This window comes from Oryzias melastigma, linkage group LG23, assembly GCF_002922805.2.
Source record: "Oryzias melastigma strain HK-1 linkage group LG23, ASM292280v2, whole genome shotgun sequence".
Lineage (NCBI taxonomy): Eukaryota > Metazoa > Chordata > Actinopteri > Beloniformes > Adrianichthyidae > Oryzias > Oryzias melastigma.
In genome coordinates, this window is record NC_050534.1 from 21173091 (window position 1) to 21192172 (window position 19082).

Consider the following 19082-nt stretch of genomic DNA (forward strand, 5'->3'; position numbering starts at 1 on the left):
GTTTTAACTCATTCATATGTTTCATGTTTCAGCTTCTGGCGAAAGAAGTATTTTAAATTCCATAACTCGTGATAAGTCCGTGAAGGTATCATTTGATATCGCGAGATTTGCCTCTTGTTCCAACCAGTGTGACGTTTGTCGGCGGAAACTGTTAGCTTGTTTTCTCGGCTAAATCTCTCATTTTTTTCGACAAATTAACTCTCGTTTCGCTTTTATAAAGATTTAAATTAATTTCTTTTAACGGACCAAAATGGGGAAAGCGGAGTTCTTGTCCCCGAAAGCGATCAGCAACCGAATAAAAGCCAAAGGTCTCCAGAAGCTGCGATGGTATTGTCAAATGTGTCAGAAACAGTGTCGAGATGAGGTGAGATTTTAGATTTTATGATCTAATTTAAAGTTTTAGTCGATGTAGAAGAGTTTAATCGTGGTTTTGTTCTGTTTGGGGGCTAGAATGGCTTCAAGTGTCACTGCATGTCCGAGTCCCACCAGAGGCAGCTGCTGCTGGCCTCAGAAAACCCCACAAAGTTCATGGATCATTTCTCGGAGTGAGTCCTCTTCCATCACAACTGCACCTTTAACATGTTTCAACTTATTTAACATTTTTCTGTTGCTAAATATTTGCTATCTGTTGCAGTGAATTCAAACGGGACTTTCTGGAGCTGCTCAGGAGGCGATTTGGTGAGAAAAAGAGGACATTTCCCTTTTTTTGATGATTTTATTTACATGTTTATCAATTTAAACTATGTTTTTGCAAAAAGAAACATATAATAACAAGACAAACCCCTTCTTTACCACAATCTTGCCACCTGGACCCTAATCTTGGAATTTCTTTGAGAAATTTGACCATTGTAAAACATTATTTTTATAGTTTTTGATTGAAGTCTTCCGCAATAATTACAAAAGTTTATCTTTTTTTATAATTCTCCTATTAGTTATTTTATGAATTTACATTTTTAGGATTTTTTTAAAATCATGTTTTCAAGCCAAAGCTCCTTAAAAGGTTTTAATATTAACACTACTAATATGTGGAGGCAGCTTCAACAGCCATTTTTAAAATATTTTCTTAAATTTGTGCTCTCTATATCAATAAATATTTAGAAACAACTGTAAAAATCTTGTAATGACTAAAAGATTCAAAATAATGTTTTTCCAAACCTTTTTTCAAACCTTCAGGGACCAAACGAGTGCACAACAACATCGTCTACAACGAGTACATCAGCCACCGGGAGCACGTCCACATGAACTCCACGAAGTGGGAGACGCTCACAGACTTCACCAAGTGGCTCGGCAGAGAAGGTGAGTCCATAATCTGGTTTTAGATCCCAGCTTTGCTCCTGTTTACTCCACGTTTATACCAGAAAATTGGAAATATTTTTTAAGAATCGTGGATAAGTTATCTGCAATTTTCAGCAAGTCTCAACTCTATGGAGTGATTTTTGTGCCACCACATTGCAAGCAAAAGTCACAGTTTTGAGATCAAAATTTTCTAAGTTGTAAACAAAATGTGAATTGTTAAGAAAAATAAATCCTAATTTACAAATAAAAATATTAAGTATGTGCTTTCAAAAACTTTTTTTGGCCTTTTGTTTAAACTTTTTTTTCTTTAAAAAAATATTTTTGTGATTGCAGAACAAAAGTTTTTTAGATACGTAGTGTCTCATCTCGCTTTTGCCCTATCTTTGATTTTGCGTTCAAAATTTCTGCCTGCATTGCAGTGCTTGGAGGCCGAGGTGGACTTTTAACTTTTTAACGGCGGTGTTTTGTCAGAAATCTCCGGTCTTCAACCATTCCGCCAGAGACACCTGATTGGATAGAATCTAGACCAATCAGCAGGCTGTTTGAGGTGACACAGACGTCACGCTGAGAGAAGATTTTGAACTCAAAATCAAAAATAGGGAAAAAAACGAGATGAGGCACTACACATCTAAAAATGTGCTGCAGATGCAAAAATATTTTTGAAAGAAAAAAAATTTGCAAATGAAAAACATTTTTTTCAAACGTAAAAATATTTTTTTCCAATCTGAAAAAAAGTTTGCAAGCGCAAAAATATTTTTTTGCCAATATAAAAATATGTTTTTGCCAATATAAAAATATTTTTTTGGAAGTATAAAAATATTGTTTTGCAAGCAAAAAAAATGTTTTGTATATGAAAAAAATATTTTTTGCAAATGTAAAAGTATTTTTTCCGAGCTGAGAAAAAGTTTGCAAGCACGAAATTATTTGTTGCCAATGTATTTGCAAATATAACATTTTTTTTGGCAAACACAAAAATATTTTTTGCAAGCAAAATTAAGTTCTGTATATTCAAAAATATTTTGGGCAAACGTAAAATATTTTTTCCAAGTTGACCAAAAGTTTGCAAACGCAAAAATAATTTTTTTGCAAAGACAAAAATATTTTTGGCAAGCAAAAAAAAAGTTAGAGATATGCAAAAATATTTCTTTGCAAATGTAAAAATATTTTTTCCAAGCTGAAAAAACGTTTGCAAATGCAAAAAAAGTTTTTGAAAGCAAATATCGAATATTTTCTTAAAACTTTACATTTTCAACTTAGAAATGTTTCACCTCAAAACTGTGACTTTTTCTTGCATTGTGATGGCACTAAAATCACTCCATAGAAATCTCCTCCAGAGAAAATCAAATTAAAATCTTACCTCAGATGTTCCTGCAGTATTTTCTCTGGAGGTTTTTGGGACATTTCTTTCATTATTTCTGTAAAATATTTCCCAGGTTTGTGCAAAGTCGACGAGACGCCTAAAGGCTGGTACATCCAGTACATCGACCGCGACCCCGAGACCATCCGGCGCCAGGAGGAGCTGGCGAGGAAGAAGAAACAAGAGATGGACGACGAGGAGAGGAGCGCCAAGTTCATCGAGGAGCAGGTCCGAAGAGGCCGGGACGGCAAGGAGACGGAGGTGAGCTCCAGCGGGAACTCTTTGTCTGTCGATGTAAAGACGCAGATGAACGTCTCTTTCCCGTCTTCTTCAGGAAACTCCTGTTTACACAGAGCTGAAGCGGGAAAGTGAAGAGGAAAAAGGTTGGAATGTTTGTTTGTTTTTTCCAAACATCGTCTCCAAACTCGGTCCTCACTCCTCGCTCTGTTCCTGCAGTGGTCTTTAACCTGGGGGCGTCGGCGTGCGTGGCCGGACCCTCCAAACCGAGGTACGGCCGTCTCCGTCACCTTTCCCGGTCGTGTCTTCTTCCTCTTCTTAACGGTCCCTTTGCACCTCAGCCCCGCCCTGGGTCCCAGCGCCCTGAAGGCCGCCGCGGCGCCGCCATCCGTCAAACGGAAAGACCCGCCGTCCGGCTCAGACTCCAAAAGCGAGAAGAAGAAGAAGTCGGCGCTGGAGGAGATCATTGAGGTTCGGATCGTTTGTTTGTGTTTACTCCGCCGCAGCAGAAGGTTCTGATCCGAGTTTCTGTTCAGATGGAGGAGAGGAAGAGGAAGCAGACGACCAGAACCGACTACTGGCTGCAGCCCAACATCGTCGTGAAAGTGGTCACCAAAAAACTGGGGGAGAGATACCACAAGAAGAAGGCCGTTGTCACGGTAACGGAGCTGTGAGGTGACGGCGAGCGCGGACACGTCTTGTAGCTGACGGCGGTCTTTGTGAACAGGAAGTGCGAGACCGATACGGAGCCGTGGTGAAGCTGATCGACTCCGGGGACAAACTGAAACTGGACCAGAACCACCTGGAGACGGTCATCCCGGCACCGGGTGAGCCTCCTTTCCCGTCCGTCCGGGTTCTGCAGGTCAGAGGTGCTAACGGTGTGGATCGGTCCGCAGGTAAACGGGTTCTGATCCTGAACGGTCCGTACCGAGACACGGAGGCCCTGCTGGAGGGGATCGACGAGAAAAACTTCAGCGCCACGCTCACGCTCGAGTCCGTGAGTGTTCTGACCGAACCACAGGGGGCGCCGTGGGAGGAAGGGTTGAGACTGGAGCCGGAATCGATTAAAGAAATTAATTAATCGCAAATCTGGAAAAAATTAATCCCAATTAATCGCTTTGTTCTTGTTACAGTATCTGCCTGTAAATGATCATAATATGAAACCACACGTAAAATTTTACATTTAGAATGTTTATTCTTAACTCTATAAAACTCAGTTTTTGTCAACTTTTGAATTGACTATTTTCAGTAGGGCCGCCACGATTAGTCAAGTAATCGACGACTAATCGACTATTAAAATAGTCATTACTTTCTATTATATGGAGTCAGAGTGTAGTAAAGTTAAAAGCTATAATGGATTTATGCTAGCATTTTGAACTAATTTAGCATTTATTACAGTTATTTAGTCTGTTTTAGAGTTTAGCTAATATTACAGCTACATGCTAGCTATTTTGGCTAATTTAGGAATTTTAAAGTTTTTTTAGGTTAATTTAGAGTTTAGCTAATGTTTCAGCTAATTGCTAGCTATTTTGGCTAATTTAGGCTTTTTTGACTTTTTAGGCTAATTTGGCATTAAGCTAATGTTTTAGCTGGCTATTAGCTTCTGCTTTTTCTGGTATCACCTTCAGTGTTTTTAGCTATCAATTTCAGTGTCTTCAGCTGCCAAATTCAGCTTCCAGCTTTAGTCATTTTTTCATGTTATTTTCACACACTAGACATAAAATCAGAGAAAATTTTGCTTTGGAAACCCAAAAAAATGTTTTTACGACATATAATGAAAGTTTTTGTTGTAATTTTATTTTAAAAAATAAAAAACAAGAATAAAATTTGTCAACAAACTAATCAACATGTTTTTGAATGAAAACACTAATAAATTCCGGCTGAAGTCAAACCAGGCAGCCCCAAAAAATAAGAATTTCTCACTGCTGTCTGTTTGACATTTTTCCTGAAATTCTGTTTTTTTTTTTCATAAATTTTCTTTATTGTGTTTGTGAAAAATAATAAAACATTTTTAGGGAGAATTCTGACTCAGCTGGATTTCAGGTCTGGAATCTGCACAAGTGGGGGCGTGTCTGTCCTCTGCTCACCTTCCACGACTTACACAGAGAACCGCGGCGTTTCCTCAATTCCTCAACACTGATGCTCGATATTGTAGAAAATTCATGCCGGTCCCCCTCCCAAAATAAAACTGTCTGTTTCCTCTTTGGATTTCTAATAGCAGACAGCTCCGTTAGGCTCCGCCCACTATAGTGGGTCCTCTGCGCACCAGTCAGAATGGCGTTTATTCTCTGCCCTATTTATTAATTAAAAGGTTGCTTTTGTTCTAAAACTATATTGAACTGTTTTGTCTTTTTTTCCTGTCCAGGGTCATCTGAAAGGGAAGCGAGTGGACGTGGCGTACGAGGACTTCTCCAAACTGGCGTGAACGTTCACGCCGTTCACCCTGAGGGACTCTACTGTGTCAGAGTTAACTCCTCCCACACACACCTGTTCAAACACACATCCCTCAATTCACACGCTGGACAAATCAGGGATTCCCAACCAACAGTTTCATGTTTTTTTAATACTGTGACGAGTCGAGGTTTGAATTTGGTCTCAATAAAGTTTTTCAAAAATACATTTTTGTGGAATTGTTCTTTGGAAAAAGTCACATCCTGGTGTATTTAGAACTGCAAGTTTTTCTCTCAGTTCATGTGGAGGAAGCTGTTCAGACCGGGTACGATGTAGTCGGTGTAGCGGCCGTCGATGAAGCCCTTCCCACTGTTGTGGACAAACCAGCAGTAAACGTTGGTGCCAAGCTTTGTGTCGCGCCTGTAGTCCTTCTGCCAGCCCCTGAGGAGGACAACAACAGTCAACAACAACAGTCAACAACAATAGAGTCAACAACAACAGTCAACAACAACAGAGTCAACAATGTCGGAGTCAACAACAACAGAGTCAACAATGACAGAGTCAACAACAACAAAGTCAACAACAACAGTCAACAACAACAGTCAACAACAACAGTCAACAACAACAGTCAACAACAACAGTCAACAACAACAGTCAACAACTCGTGTTCACAGTCAGGTTTCTGAGCGTACCTGGTGACGAGCAGCCTGCTGCCCTTCACCTCCATGGTAGCTTCCTTCTTCAGAGGGTCGAGTCCTTCGTGGACGTCGTACACCCTCACCTCAGGCTCTCTGGAAAACTGTCCTGTGAGATCACAAACCTTTAGGGTTAAATATTTTAATGGAGCCACAAGGAGCCCCGAGTCTGGGTCTCCCTGTGCCCGTCCCCAGCCCGGATCCAGCTAGAGTAAAACCAGATTTGCTGACAGGATATACCAAAAGGTAAACAACAACAATATCTGCATTATGACTACACACTTGACCTTTTTTTTTAATTCTTGTAATTTTATGCTCAAATCTACCAACAACTACTTCCAACTTTTACTACTTTACTCAGGAAACTTTTGCTAAATTCCCTGATATGTAATGAACAAGATAAACGTTTTAATCACTGAATTAGGATTTTTTAATGCTAACACTTGTCAGCTTCAACCACTAAGTTTCACTTCCAAACTTAAAGTTAACCTGGAAGAACAAGTGTTGCAGTTCCTAAACTGACCACAAGAGGCTGGTTTCAAATTATTTTTTCAATATTTTAAAAGTCTAACTTTACACAAAACAGACGGGCAGTTTGGTTTAAACCTTTAGCTTTTCATTTATTTTTATTTTTTGCACCACTTTCCAAACATCTTGTTAATTTGTTTGTGGGATAATTAGCTTTGTTTCTTTTAATTTGTTTGTTTGTTTTGCTTATTCTTTGTTGTTCGAAAATAAAAATAATTTTAAAAAATGACCACTGGGAGGGGTGTTCCTACAAACCTTATTTGCTAACATCTTTTAGCAAGAGCCAAAGGTAGCAGTTCCTGCCATGTGTAATCTGAGCATACAAACTTCTGTTGCTAACGGTATTTAGCGTTAGCTACAAGTGGATGTTCGCTAACATTTGTTTGCTGAACCCAAGAACTAGCTTTAGCAAGGAATCTTGTAATGCTAATTATGCTAGCAAGAGCCACATGAAATAGTTTTTGACATTTGTAAGATGCACATGCAAAGTTTTGTTGCGAAAAATGTTTAGCTGAAGCCACTAGCTAGTAGATGTTGCCACAAACTTAATTTGTATTTGTTAGCTAGAGACAGAAGAAGTGTTTGTACATATTGTTGTTCTGCTAATGCTGTTAGCAAGAGCCACAAGTTCCCGAAACTTGCAAACACAAGCAATTTTCTGTTGCTAACAGTGTTTAGCAGAAGCGTAAATAGTTTAGGCCTCAAACTTCTTTGCTAACATTTGTTAGCAGGAACCAGAACTAGCTTTAGCAAATAATGTTAAAATTCTAATTTTGCTAGCAAGAGTCCCTTATAACAGTTTCTGACATTTAATAGGTGCACATTTAAGTACTTGTGCTAACAGTAGCCACACGCTTATGTTGCTACAAATTTATTTTGCCAACATTTCTTTGTAAGAACCAAAATTAGCTTTAGCAAATAATGTTAAAATGCTAATATTGCAAACAAGAGCCACTTATAGCAGTTCCCAGTATTTGTTATGCATATACTTGTACTAACAGTAGCCACAAGTTTATGTTACTACAAACTTATTTAGCAAACAATTGTTAGCAGGAACCAAAACTAGCTTGAGCAAAGAATGTTAAAATGCTTGCTATAAAAAGCCTCTTCTGTCAATTCAAATGTGCATTAATACAAAATTTTCTGTTGAATTTCAGACCTTAAACATGCTCTCTTCCCGATCAGTCACAGCAAACATGTATTTAGTGTAGTTGCAGGTTTGATTCCCTGCTCACCTATGAGTCCATGAACCAGAGGGGAATACTGGTTATTGTTGGGAATGTAAATGCCCAGGAAGTCGACGTTGACGGGATGTTTCTTCCACACGCGGTGAAGCAGAACCATCACCTGGATATTATTATTAATGGTGACATTCACGTGAGAGTCCTTCACAATGGAAACCCTCACCCTGAAACCAGAGGAAACCGTTTTTTAAACAAAAAGAGCCAATAACTCTGTACTAAAGGAAGTCTTTGAAGCAGCTTCAGCTACCCGTCCTGTGTGACGTCGACTGTGGCCCCCCAGGTGAAAGAGTTATTGTTCCTGCCGTCAGTCAGGGTGATGAGGTCAGTGCCGACCGTCACGCTGGCTCCTTGAGGCTGGTAGTAGACTGAGATGACGCCAAAGTAGGTTCTGAGTTTGTTTTTGAGGGCCTTCTTTGAGCCGATTAACTGACCGTTCACCGCGACACCTTCAGGAGACGAGGAAGACGGGAAAAGATGATGCTCATGTGACAGGAGTCGACACTAAAACACATTTAGACTCAAATCTGAGGAAAAACTGAGAGATTTTGAAGAAGTCTCTGTGTGAAAACTTTTGAAGCGTTTCACCTGTTCCCTCGTCCGACACCAGGCTGAGGACGTCCCCGGGTTTGGAGTCGACATTAAAGCACACGGTCATGGACCTCCCGGGCAGGTGAATGATGAAGTGGGGGTCATTATCAACTGTGTGTGAAACACAGGTGGAACATGTGACCCTGCAGCTGCTTCAGACCCATCAACGAAGCCTCAGGTGTGTGTTACCTAAGTTAACCCCCTGCGTCAGCGTTATCTCCTCCACCGTGGACTCCTTCACCTCATGCAGGGGCGCCTGAGTGCTCAGCTGGAGCCAGGAGGGTGGAGGCTGGTAGACGAACTGCACCGGAGTGGGGCCGGAGAGCGCTGAAAGCACAAACTCCTCGATAAGCATTCCTCCAGGAAAAGTGTTTTTAAATGTGATTTTGACATTTTAATCAGGCACTTGAGCAGCAGCCTTTTTTGGGGTCCTTCGGGGAGTCGGCCAGCAGCCTCTCAGTGGCGTCCTCACTCTCCACCAGCAGAGCGGTGAGCGGGGTGACAAACTGATGCTCCACCGCTAAAGCCATGACCCGCTGGGTGATCTTCCGCTTTTTAGCCGCTGTTGGAGCAAAGGACCTGCAGGGGGAGCCAGAGAGCAGTCTCTTTAACTCTTAAGCTTCACTCACGCTCAGTTCAAGCGGAAAATTCCAATGAAATCAAAGGGATCAATAATCGCTTGATGTTTTAGGAGTAGAACGTAAATTACGGCGTCTTGTGTTGTCCCAAAACGGGCATAAAAAGTGGCGTTTTGGCACCGAGTTTTGTTGTGTCACATTCGTGCTTGAATAAAACTCCTTCATTTATCAGAATAGAGCTGTTAAAAATATGTGAGGTTTGCTCTGCTACGACATTTCCTCTTCCAGCTGTAGGTGGTGGACATGTGCAAGTAAACAATACGGAAAACAAAGAAGCCCCTCCCTGCTTGTACAGTGTGAACACCATTGCCTAATCCTCGAACCATGTGACACGTTTAACTGGGAGTAAGATGAACTACAATCACATTGTATGGCTCCTATAGCCTAAATTAGGCAAAACAGCTAGCATGTAGCTGAAATATTAAGTAAACTCCAAAATAGCCTAAAAAATCTTACTAAATGCCAAAACAGTCTAAAAACTGTAAATTTTTAATACTTTAAAATTTTAACTTTTTAACATAATTATGAATAATAAAAAGGCAGGAATATTATTCCAGAATAAATCAACTTAAACCTTAAATAACTTTCAGTATTTTACTCTCCATAAAAAGATATTTCTTCAAAATTATACAAGTTAGAAATGAGCTCAAGATAACATCGGGTCATTAATAATAAAATGAAATGATCTGGAGGGCCGGATAGGATTACCCAGAGGGCCGGATCCGGCCCCCGGGCCTTGACTGTGACACGTGTTAAGTAAAAACTGCACTAATGGGGGGTCGGTTTCATTCTGAGGGGATTGTAAACAGCTGATGTGGTTGATGAACTCACCGGATGCAGAGACTTCACATTTAGAAGATATTTGAATAAAAAGCAGCGGCTCACCTCTCACTGATCAGCTGTTTGATGGTCAGATAAGCCCACATCTGTTTAGCAAAACCCGTGAAGGAGTGCTGATGTTTGGCCAGCTGCATGTCCAGCTCCGACACGTCTGCCTCCGTCACCAAGTTGATGTCCAAACTTGCCTGTGAGACAGAAAAACTCAGATTTCTGCTTTCCTGCGCGTCCTCTTCAGCTCAGTTCTGGGGTGCGATGCTCACAGCGTATGCACTGATGATGCTGGTCAGTTTGGTGCTCTCCGAAGGCAGAACCTTCCCGGACACCACCAGCTCAGAGCCGTCGAAGAACTTGTCGAAGCGGTTCTGGGTGACGTCTGTGACCGAGTCCTCCGGGAACTGGATGGTGATCTGTCGCAGCAAAGGGCTGGATACCTGTCTGTAGAACGTCTGGAAGCAGACGGACGGAAGCACAGGTGAGGAGAACACGAGACCCGAATCGCTCTGTGGATTCTGGAGTCTTCACATTATTATTATCCGTTTGAGAGATTATTCATTTACATTTTATTTAGATAAACACATTTTAATTGCACTTTTTTTGTAGTTTTCCATAAAGTACGTAATCAAATGTAGTCTTCCTCCTATTGACTTTCTATTGATAATTAAAAAAACTTCAAAATCTCTTCATCTTTATTTTTTTTCTATTTTATTTGTGTGTCAAAATAAAAGTTTCTATTTATATCAATAATATTGTTGCCATAGAAACAGCTTCCAACACCATAAACTGTTGTAAAATGATTTTTTTTTAAAGCAGAATTTCAGTCCAGTCTCTTCACAGTGAACTTTGCTGGTTGCCATAGAAACATTTGTGAGTGGGCGGAGTCCTGGACTCCATTTCCTGACCCTGCTTTGCTTTGGGATCCATCCCAGGGGTCATTATCTCTGCTCATTAGGTTACCTCTCTCTGACCCTAAAGATGAATGAATGCTTTTTCACTTCCTGCTTTACCAATTTATCTTTTTGACAGATTTGGAACTAAACTTAAGTAGAAAAGTTGCATTACCTGCGATAATGTTAGTGTGAATGTGTGAAGATGCTGAAGTAATTTTCTTTAACTGCTCGATAATGACCCGAAAGTGCGGAAAGTTTTGATGCCAAACTTACATAATTTGCAGACGGTGCACAAATTTCTTGAAAAGTTGTGATAAATATTAAAATGTGTAAAAGGTTTGAATACTGTAAGTGTTCGGTGTGAATGCACCATAAGCATGAATGTCCTGAACATACGGAACGTTTGATGAATAATTTAAAGACATTACTTAAAAAAATCCAAACATTTTTGAAAATTTGATACCAAATTTGCATTATTTGCAAAAAATAGACAAAAAAGGGAAAAAATTCTTGAAAAATCGCAAAAATTGCAAAAAATGTTCATATGTGTAAGAGGTATGAATACCAAAAGTACAACCATGACTGTCCTAAACATGCTGAACATTTTAATACTAAACTTAGGTTATTGAATTTTTTTTAAATTGCAAAAATTGCAAACATTTTCAAAAAGTTGCTAAAATATATGAATACTGGAAGTACAAGGATACATTTCCTGAACTTGCTGAATGTTTTGATATCAAGATTGTCTCAAAAGTGTTTGAAGTTTTTGAAGAATTTTCCACTTCATTTTCAATGGGACTGAAAAATCGCATAAATTGCGTAAAACTTTAAAATGCTTAAAATGTATGAATTCCTTAAGTAAAAGCGGGAATGTCCTCAACCTGCTGAACGTTTTGATACCAAACTTGTAAAATTTGAAGAATTTCTTGAAAAATCGCAAAAATTGCTAACATTTTTCAAAAACACCTGAAAGTGTGATTACGTTTTTACGTTTCAAAAGGTGTGCAGAAGAAAAAGAGAAACAGGATCACAATAGTGATTTAGATATGAGTCTCATAGAAGCTACAGACAGATCGGATTCAACTGTAGCTGTACGACGATACTTTACATGTCCGTTAGAAGTTGCTTCATATTGACATTTACATAGCTAAAAATAAAAGATAAGGGAAGTTTCTGTTGTTTTGGAACTGCTAGCTAACATCCTCGTGGGCATCGTACCCGCAGCTGCTCGGCAGCGTCGTGGTTGCCGTAGATCCTCTGAGCCACGCCCCGGTTCTCCATGGAGATGCGCTCCAGGAAGTCGTAGTCCACGTCAAAGCCCATGCCCAGAGAGAAGAGGGAGAAGTCCTCCCTCATGACTCGCTTCACGTTCCTCTGGATGGTGCTGAGCTTGATCTCTCCTGCAAGAACATCCACATCCTCTCAAAAATGACTTCTAGAAAGCTGAGATCAGATTGTTCTTGAGTAGTCAGGGAGGAGCTTACCCACTGTGGGGTCTCCATCCGACACAAAGATGACCATAGAAACGGACCGAGGGTCGATCAGATGCTGGTTGGACGCCCTCACCAGCATCTGCACGGCTCTCAGCAGCGCCTCGTTGATGTTTGTGCCTGGACGGAAAAAGCCATCAGCTCACGTTTAGAAGCAGCACTCAGACCTGAGCACAACTAGGAAGAGTCTGCAGAACCTCCAGAGGGTCTGATGTTCTGGATGTAGTTCTTTGCATCTCCGATCTGAATAGGAGAGGCAGCCACCAGGTCCTCGCGCCAACATCTCACGTTGTGGTTGAAGTCTATGACGGCGAAGTGATCGTCCATGGTCAGGTCATCGAGAATGGCCTGCATGGCCTGCACTGTCTGGAGGACAAGTACGGTATCATCAGCGTAAACGTGTTCAACTGCGATTGTGACTGAGAGAACGAGTATGTCTGAACGTGTTGTGAAAGTCGTACTTGCTTCATCTTGACCCCCCACATGGACCCGCTGACATCGATGACAAACACGATGTTTTTAGGAAGAGGCGAGAGTTTGGATGGAGCGAAGAAATGGACAAAGTGACCATCTGACACCTGGAGGAGGACGAACCGAGATGTAGTCATTTCTGAGTTCTGAGGACCCATCGTGGCAGGTCCTGGACAGGAGAGATCTTCTGCCGTACCTGCAGCTCTCCGGCGTTGCTGTCTCTGTTCACGTCGTAAATGACCGTGAAGATGCCGTCGATGGCGCTGTCTGTGCAGGTCTCACACTTTCTCTGCATCTGCAAACTCGGCTTGAAGACGACGTGAGCCTGACGACAAAGGAAATGAAAAGTGTACATACAAGAATTCAGTCTGTAAACAATCAATAACTCGGTAAATATGTTTCATCACAGTAATAAACCATGATATCAACAGCGTAAAAGGGTACAACTGAAATATTATTGTCATTGTTTGCAAAAACATGAGCTTCCTCCTTTAACACAGGAGCCGCTGGATCACAATAACTGTGTAAACACTTCACTACTTTAAAGTTTTTTGATACACTTTTTACTCGATTGTTGTAAATTAGCTGAGAAAATCCACTTTTCATGCCGGTTTGCACTACAGGTGTAAGGGGAAATCGATTTAGCAATATATCGCGATACTTGTATTGATTTAATATGCTTATTTATATTTAATAATTTCTATTTTATGAGCGTCCTTTAGAGTCTTACTTTTTTTACCACCTAAACTCCGACTGCTTGAACATCACGACACCGCGATCAAAACAACAAGATCTCGCGAGAACCAGGTTACTTTTAATGTTGTGATCATTAAATAAAATTAATTTGATTACCATAAGAGATTTATTAATATTCAGGTCGAGTTTTTTTTTCTAAGTCATACTCTTTAAAAAAAAGAGAAATATTGTTCTGTTAACGTCTTGGGATATATCGTGATACTTCCCGAGTCATGCAGCGCAATACTTTTCGCATCACGAGACATGTATTATGATACTTATTGTATCATGATACATGTCTCGTGATACTTATCATACCATGAGACATGTACCGTGATACTTATTATATTACGTGACATGTATCGTGATACATGATACTTATCGAATCATTATACAATGAGTATCGTGATGCTTATTGTACCATGATACAATAATTATCGTGATGCCTATTATCATGATACGATAATTATTGAGATACTTATTTGCACCATGATACAATAATCATCGTGATACTTATCGTATTATAAGACACTGTTAAGGTCTTGGGATATATCGTGATACTTATTGTTTCCCGAGTCATGCATCGGAATACTTTTTGCATCACGAGACATGTATTGTGATACTTATTGTATCATGATACATGTCTCGTGATACATGTCAGGTAATATGATAAATATCACGGTACATGTCTCATGGTACGATAAGTATCACAATACATGTCTCGTGATACTTATCATACCATGAGACATGTACCGTGATAATTATCATATTACGTGACATGTATCGTGATACATGATACTTATCGAATCATTATACAATGAGTATCGTGATGCTTATTGTACCATGATACAATAATTATCGTGATGCCTATTATCATGATACGATAATTATTGAGACACTTATTTGCACTATGATACAATAATTATCGTGATACTTATCGTACTATAAGACACGTATCGAGATACACATCGTATCGCCAGGGTATTGTCAATACACACCCTTATCTTGCATCATTTTTGAACGTCAAGTGTTGCATAAAAGTGCAAGGTCTATTTTCTCTACGACATGCTACGTGCTCCAGACTCGGCAAAGCCCGTTTAAGCGACCACTTCCAAAGAAAAATCGATGTAAACACATGTACATGAGTGTTTCGGGTTTCCACGTTCAGTCGCGATGCAACTTTTTAAGACAGTTTTCAGGCTGTACATACATCATCCGGCCATTGAACACACGTTTCTAAAGTTAAACCAGTTAAACTTTGACCAATCAGGGGCCCAGATTTTGTAGTGACATATGAATGGTGTCCCTTTTTACTCATGGAAGAGCCAAATGTTTAAAAATGATTTAAATTAAGGATTGTGTGTGCCCGGATGATATTATATGATAAGTCCTTCAAAAATCAGAATAGATTTGTGAAAGAAAAAACCAAGATTTGAAACGCTTCGACATCTGGCATAAAGGCTCTTCTAACTGCAGGTACATGCGCTAGTATTGGGTAGTAATAGTCCAGTGTGAACACGAAATGCTAAATGTGCAATCAAGAGTTAAGGTTCAGTGCATTCTTGAACGCGAGTCCCATGCCTGGTGTGAACCCAAATCCAAACGTTGTAGCTAAAGCTCCAGTGTTAAAGATCACTGGAGTGAAGTTGAATACAAACCATGAGTTACAACAAAATGTCAACATTTCTCCAACCAAAAATGTTTTATTCGGCGAACTGTTCCGGTTTAGTCTGCTGCATCTTTTTGAATTGGATCACCTTATCTGCTGAAGAGTTCACTTTGATCAGGTCTGAGAACTGAGCTCCGAGGGTGTTCGGCGTCCTGATGCTGGAAATGCCTTTGGGTTCGTACACGTGTACATCCACCTGAGGAGAAAAAGGGATTTCAGACGGATTGATCTGTGACCAATGCTAGTTTTACTCCTGGTTCTGTCACCTGAAACGTTGGCACCAGTCTTCCAGGCTGCAGGTACAGCGTATGTTCGTAGAAGCCCAGCTTCCTCTGCATCATTTCTTGGTAGTGGAGCTCAAACTCGATGTTGCTTCCTGGTGGAACGTGGACCTCCGTCTTGAAGGTTTCCATGTCCTGGGAGTTGGTCCTGCAGAGAGCAGAGACGTGTTATTTGGTGCAGAGGTCAGTCTGACCGTTTCCTGGTGAGAGTCGCTGCAGCACCTGACGATGCCCGCCGCCTTGTTTCTGGACTTGGCCTTAGTGTAGAGGTTTCTGGCCACGACCTTGTCCTTCACCGAGCCCACAAACGTGATTCCGTTCACGTTCCTGCAGGAGAAACGTCAGATAACATCAGCTTTGTCTGTAGAGTCGTCCGGTTCTGTGAGTCCGGACTCACATGGTGAAGTTGGAGATGAACGCCCGTTTGGGGATGTGCACGTTGAAGCCGATGCTCTGAGGTTTGGAGCCAGAATTGACCACGGAGCTCTTGTAGGTGGTGTGAGCGAAGCGGGACGTGATGCGGCTCTCCACCTTGTAGCTCTTGACGGTGATGTTGTCTCCACGGACGGCCTGTGCAGAAAAGAAGACCGATGACTCTGGATTCGGTTCTAAGAAGGTGCTGATTTCATGAACTATCTTCCAGTTATGAGGATGTCTTTTCTATGGTAAAGGTGTCGTGGTACAGAAGTAAGGATTTATCTCCTACAAAGGAAATCTGTCCTTTTAGAATTTCAGAGGTTCTTCTATCCTACCTGTTACCTGTATTAATGTCACCTGTTTTAACTCATTATTTAAACAAAAGACACTCGGATTGCACCAAAGAGCTATCGTAGGACACCAGAGATCAGATGGTAAACATGGACAAAAAACAGTCTACAATAAGTACGATTGGAGAAAAGATCAAAAGTTATAAATTTATGAGATTACAAGTTATACATTTACCATATTTAAGGTTGTAAAATTACAGTATTGAAAATTGTAAATTTAAGAGATCAAGAGTTGTAAATATAAGAGAATAAAAGTTGTAAATTAACAAGATAAAAAAATTGTAAATTTACTAGATTAAAAGTCTCAAATTTACGAGATTAAAGGTCTTAAATTTCTGAGATTAAAAGTAGTATATTTGCTAGATTAGAAATGATAAATGTACAAGATTAAAAATTGTAAATTTAAGACAATAAAAGTCGTAAATTTACTAAATTAAAAGCAGCATATTTACTAATTAGAAACCATAAATGTATAAGATTGAAAATCGCCAATTAATTTATTCTATGATGAAGATTACAGACCAAACTCTGCTTCTTCAGAGGGAGAACTTAACAGAATCAGTGGACGACAAAGACTTTTCTGTGGTTTGATGGTATCCTGACAAAGTTAAACTGGATGTGGAAGTATTCAGGTACTGCAGTAAGTAGTATATATGTCAGATAATGTGGTTACGAGTTACTGCTTATTGTGATGCCAAGAAAGATAACTTTAGGTCATTTTGAATTTGAGACTTTTCAACCTTTTCTCTGTTTTTGTCTATATTTTATAATAATTGTTTTTTATTTACATCAGGAAAAAGATTTAAAATGAGAATATTTATTTGAAAAAAAAGGGGAAGCTACAGAGTGAAGCAATCCGAGTCAACAGCCTGTCAGTCACGAGAATCTCTTCAAACAGCAGAAGATTGATTATTTGATGTGAACAAACTCTGACAAAGGTGAGAAGGTTCAAACAACAAGCAGGAGGTCGTACCATGAAGTCCTCCTCCTCTTCACTGGTCACCGTTGCCCTCTGGAAGAAAGAGAGAGACGTGAAAACCTGAAGTGAAACCATGGAATCTCATGAAAAAAGAAATGTTTCTTTGCAGACGACACCTTGCTTTATTTATAGAATCACTGCAATGAGATCCAGTCAAAAATTCAGTTATTTCCTTCAATACATGAGAATTTAAAGGTCTCACCTTCTGCCTCTCCCGGTGATCCCGAAAATCTGACTAAAGGAGGAAGGAAAATTGCAAAAATATACGTATAAATGTCTTAAAACAAAGACTTCAAACCTCTGACTAAAATTGGATTTCTAATGACGAGAGTTGATTCTGCTGCATACAGACTCACCGCCTCATCCTCCCGTTCTCCATCGATCACAAACTCCAAACAGCGACCCAGCAGGAGGACCTGGAGCCCCAGACTCAGCAGCAGCAGACGCCTCATGTTCCCGCTCTGTGGGCTCACACGCTCATGTTTCCACAGGAAATAAACAAAAACTCAAACGCAGAGAATTCAGGTCCGATTTGGAGCCAGCTGGGAGGTAAACTAAAGGTTAAAATCCAACCGCTGGACTCGTGGCCCCTGATCAATATTTGTTGTGTTTGGTGAAACCAGAAGACACGCAGAAACCTGCAGGGCGGACGAGAACAGATGGCTTTCTCCTCTGAAACGCCGCAGCTTTGAGATGTTTTCTCACACAAATCTAAAAACAGCAGCATCACTCGTCTGGTTAGAGGAAACGAAATCTGCAGTTTAGAATTCACCACAAGAGGGCGCCAGAGCAGAAAGAAGATGATTTCTTCCTCCAAAAGTGACCCTGAACTCCATGTTTTACTCCATTGATCTTAAACATTTACACAGAAACTCACCGTCCTACGACGGAGTATTACAAACACTTATTATTACGACTTTAAACCTTGTAAATTGACAAAAAAGTTGTAACTGTTAAATTTACAAATTTAAAAGTCGTATATTTGTGACTTAAAGTCATTAGCCACAGTAAATTTGACTTTTTGGTGCAAATTTACAACTTTTAATCTCGGAAATTTTAAGACTGAAAGTCGTTAATTTACTAGATTAAAAGTAGTAAATTTTATAGATTAAAAATTGTAATTTTACGGGATTTAAAGTTCTAAATTCACAATATTAAAAATTGTAAATTTACAAGATTAAAAGTCGTAAATTTATGAGAATAACAGTTGAAAATTCACGAGATCAAAATTTGTCAATTTACTGGATTAAAAATTCATACATTTACGAGATTAAAAGTCATAAATTAAGAGTTAAAAAATGGTATATTTGCGAGATTTAAAAGTAGTAAATTTACAACTTTTAATCCCATAAATATAACAGATTAAAATTCGTTAATTAACGAGATTTAAGAGTAGTAAATTTACAAGATTAAAAATTGTATATTAACGAGATTGAAAGTTGTAAATTAAGAGATTAAAAGTCGTAAATTAACGAGATTTAAGACTAGTAAATGAACAAGATTAAAAGTTGTAAATTTACGATATTAAAAATTTTAAATGTTTAAGGTTTAAAGTAATTCATTAACAAGATGGAAAGTCGTTCATTTATCAAATTAAAAGTCATAAATTTACGAGATTAAAAGGCAAAAGTTTATGGGAATAAAAGTCGTAAATTTATTAGATTAAGAATTGTATATTTACGAGATTAAAAGTCATAAATTTATTAGATTTAAAGTCGTAAATCTAAGAGATTAAAAGACGAAAATGTATTAAAGTAAAAGTCATAAATTTACAACATTTAAAGTCAAATTTATGAGATTTAAAATTGTAATTTTATTAGATTAAAAGTTGTAAATTTACGTGAATAAAAGTAATACATTTATTAGATTAAAAATGGTAAATTTACAACATTGAAAAGTTATTAAAAGTTGTAAATTAACTAGATCAAAAGTCATACATTTAAAAAATGAATGGAGAGAAAGACAAAATGTTCCAAATCAGGGAACTTT

The 19082-nt window shown here is 39.3% G+C and overlaps 2 protein-coding genes across 2 annotated transcripts; one reads left to right on the forward strand and one right to left on the reverse strand.

The window, feature by feature from the left end:
• The first annotated feature begins 84 nt into the window (after positions 1–84).
• kin (Kin17 DNA and RNA binding protein) lies at positions 85–5507 on the forward strand. The gene is made up of 12 exons (XM_024286013.2): positions 85–364; positions 451–545; positions 635–678; positions 1174–1296; positions 2730–2914; positions 2988–3036; positions 3110–3161; positions 3232–3361; positions 3427–3549; positions 3618–3717; positions 3787–3887; positions 5256–5507. The coding sequence occupies exons 1-12, from the start codon at positions 251–253 to the stop codon at positions 5313–5315; spliced, it is 1176 nt and encodes a 391-aa protein (XP_024141781.1). The 5' UTR covers positions 85–250; the 3' UTR covers positions 5316–5507.
• itih2 (inter-alpha-trypsin inhibitor heavy chain 2) lies at positions 5434–17648 on the reverse strand. Its single transcript, XM_024285983.2, has 21 exons — positions 17450–17648; positions 17296–17328; positions 17088–17126; positions 15745–15917; positions 15570–15674; positions 15333–15495; positions 15155–15262; positions 12859–12987; positions 12653–12769; positions 12389–12557; positions 12186–12311; positions 11920–12101; positions 10075–10260; positions 9860–9999; positions 8743–8915; positions 8526–8663; positions 8334–8447; positions 7996–8194; positions 7740–7912; positions 5974–6085; positions 5434–5722 (listed from the first exon to the last, which is right to left on the reverse strand). Exons 1-21 carry the CDS (start codon positions 17543–17545, stop codon positions 5575–5577), a joined length of 2823 nt encoding a protein of 940 aa, XP_024141751.1. The 5' UTR covers positions 17546–17648; the 3' UTR covers positions 5434–5574.
• Between the last annotated feature and the right edge of the window lie 1434 nt (positions 17649–19082).

What these genes read in the sequence shown, in the direction of transcription:
- itih2 (XM_024285983.2), bottom strand. Translation starts at nt 17,545, where the DNA reads ATGAGGCGTCTGCTGCTGCTGAGTCTGGGGCTCCAGGTCCTCCTGCTG. An exon ending in TTCATCTCCAACTTCACCAT is followed by an intron (nt 15,675 to 15,744) that starts GTGAGTCCGGAC and finishes TTTCTCCTGCAG; the next exon opens with GAACGTGAACGGAATCACGT. An exon ending in GGATGGAGACCCCACAGTGG is followed by an intron (nt 12,102 to 12,185) that starts GTAAGCTCCTCC and finishes ATGTTCTTGCAG; the next exon opens with GAGAGATCAAGCTCAGCACC.
- kin (XM_024286013.2), top strand. Translation starts at nt 251, where the DNA reads ATGGGGAAAGCGGAGTTCTTGTCCCCGAAAGCGATCAGCAACCGAATA. An exon ending in AGAAACAGTGTCGAGATGAG is followed by an intron (nt 365 to 450) that starts GTGAGATTTTAG and finishes TTTGGGGGCTAG; the next exon opens with AATGGCTTCAAGTGTCACTG. An exon ending in CCACGCTCACGCTCGAGTCC is followed by an intron (nt 3,888 to 5,255) that starts GTGAGTGTTCTG and finishes TTTCCTGTCCAG; the next exon opens with GGTCATCTGAAAGGGAAGCG.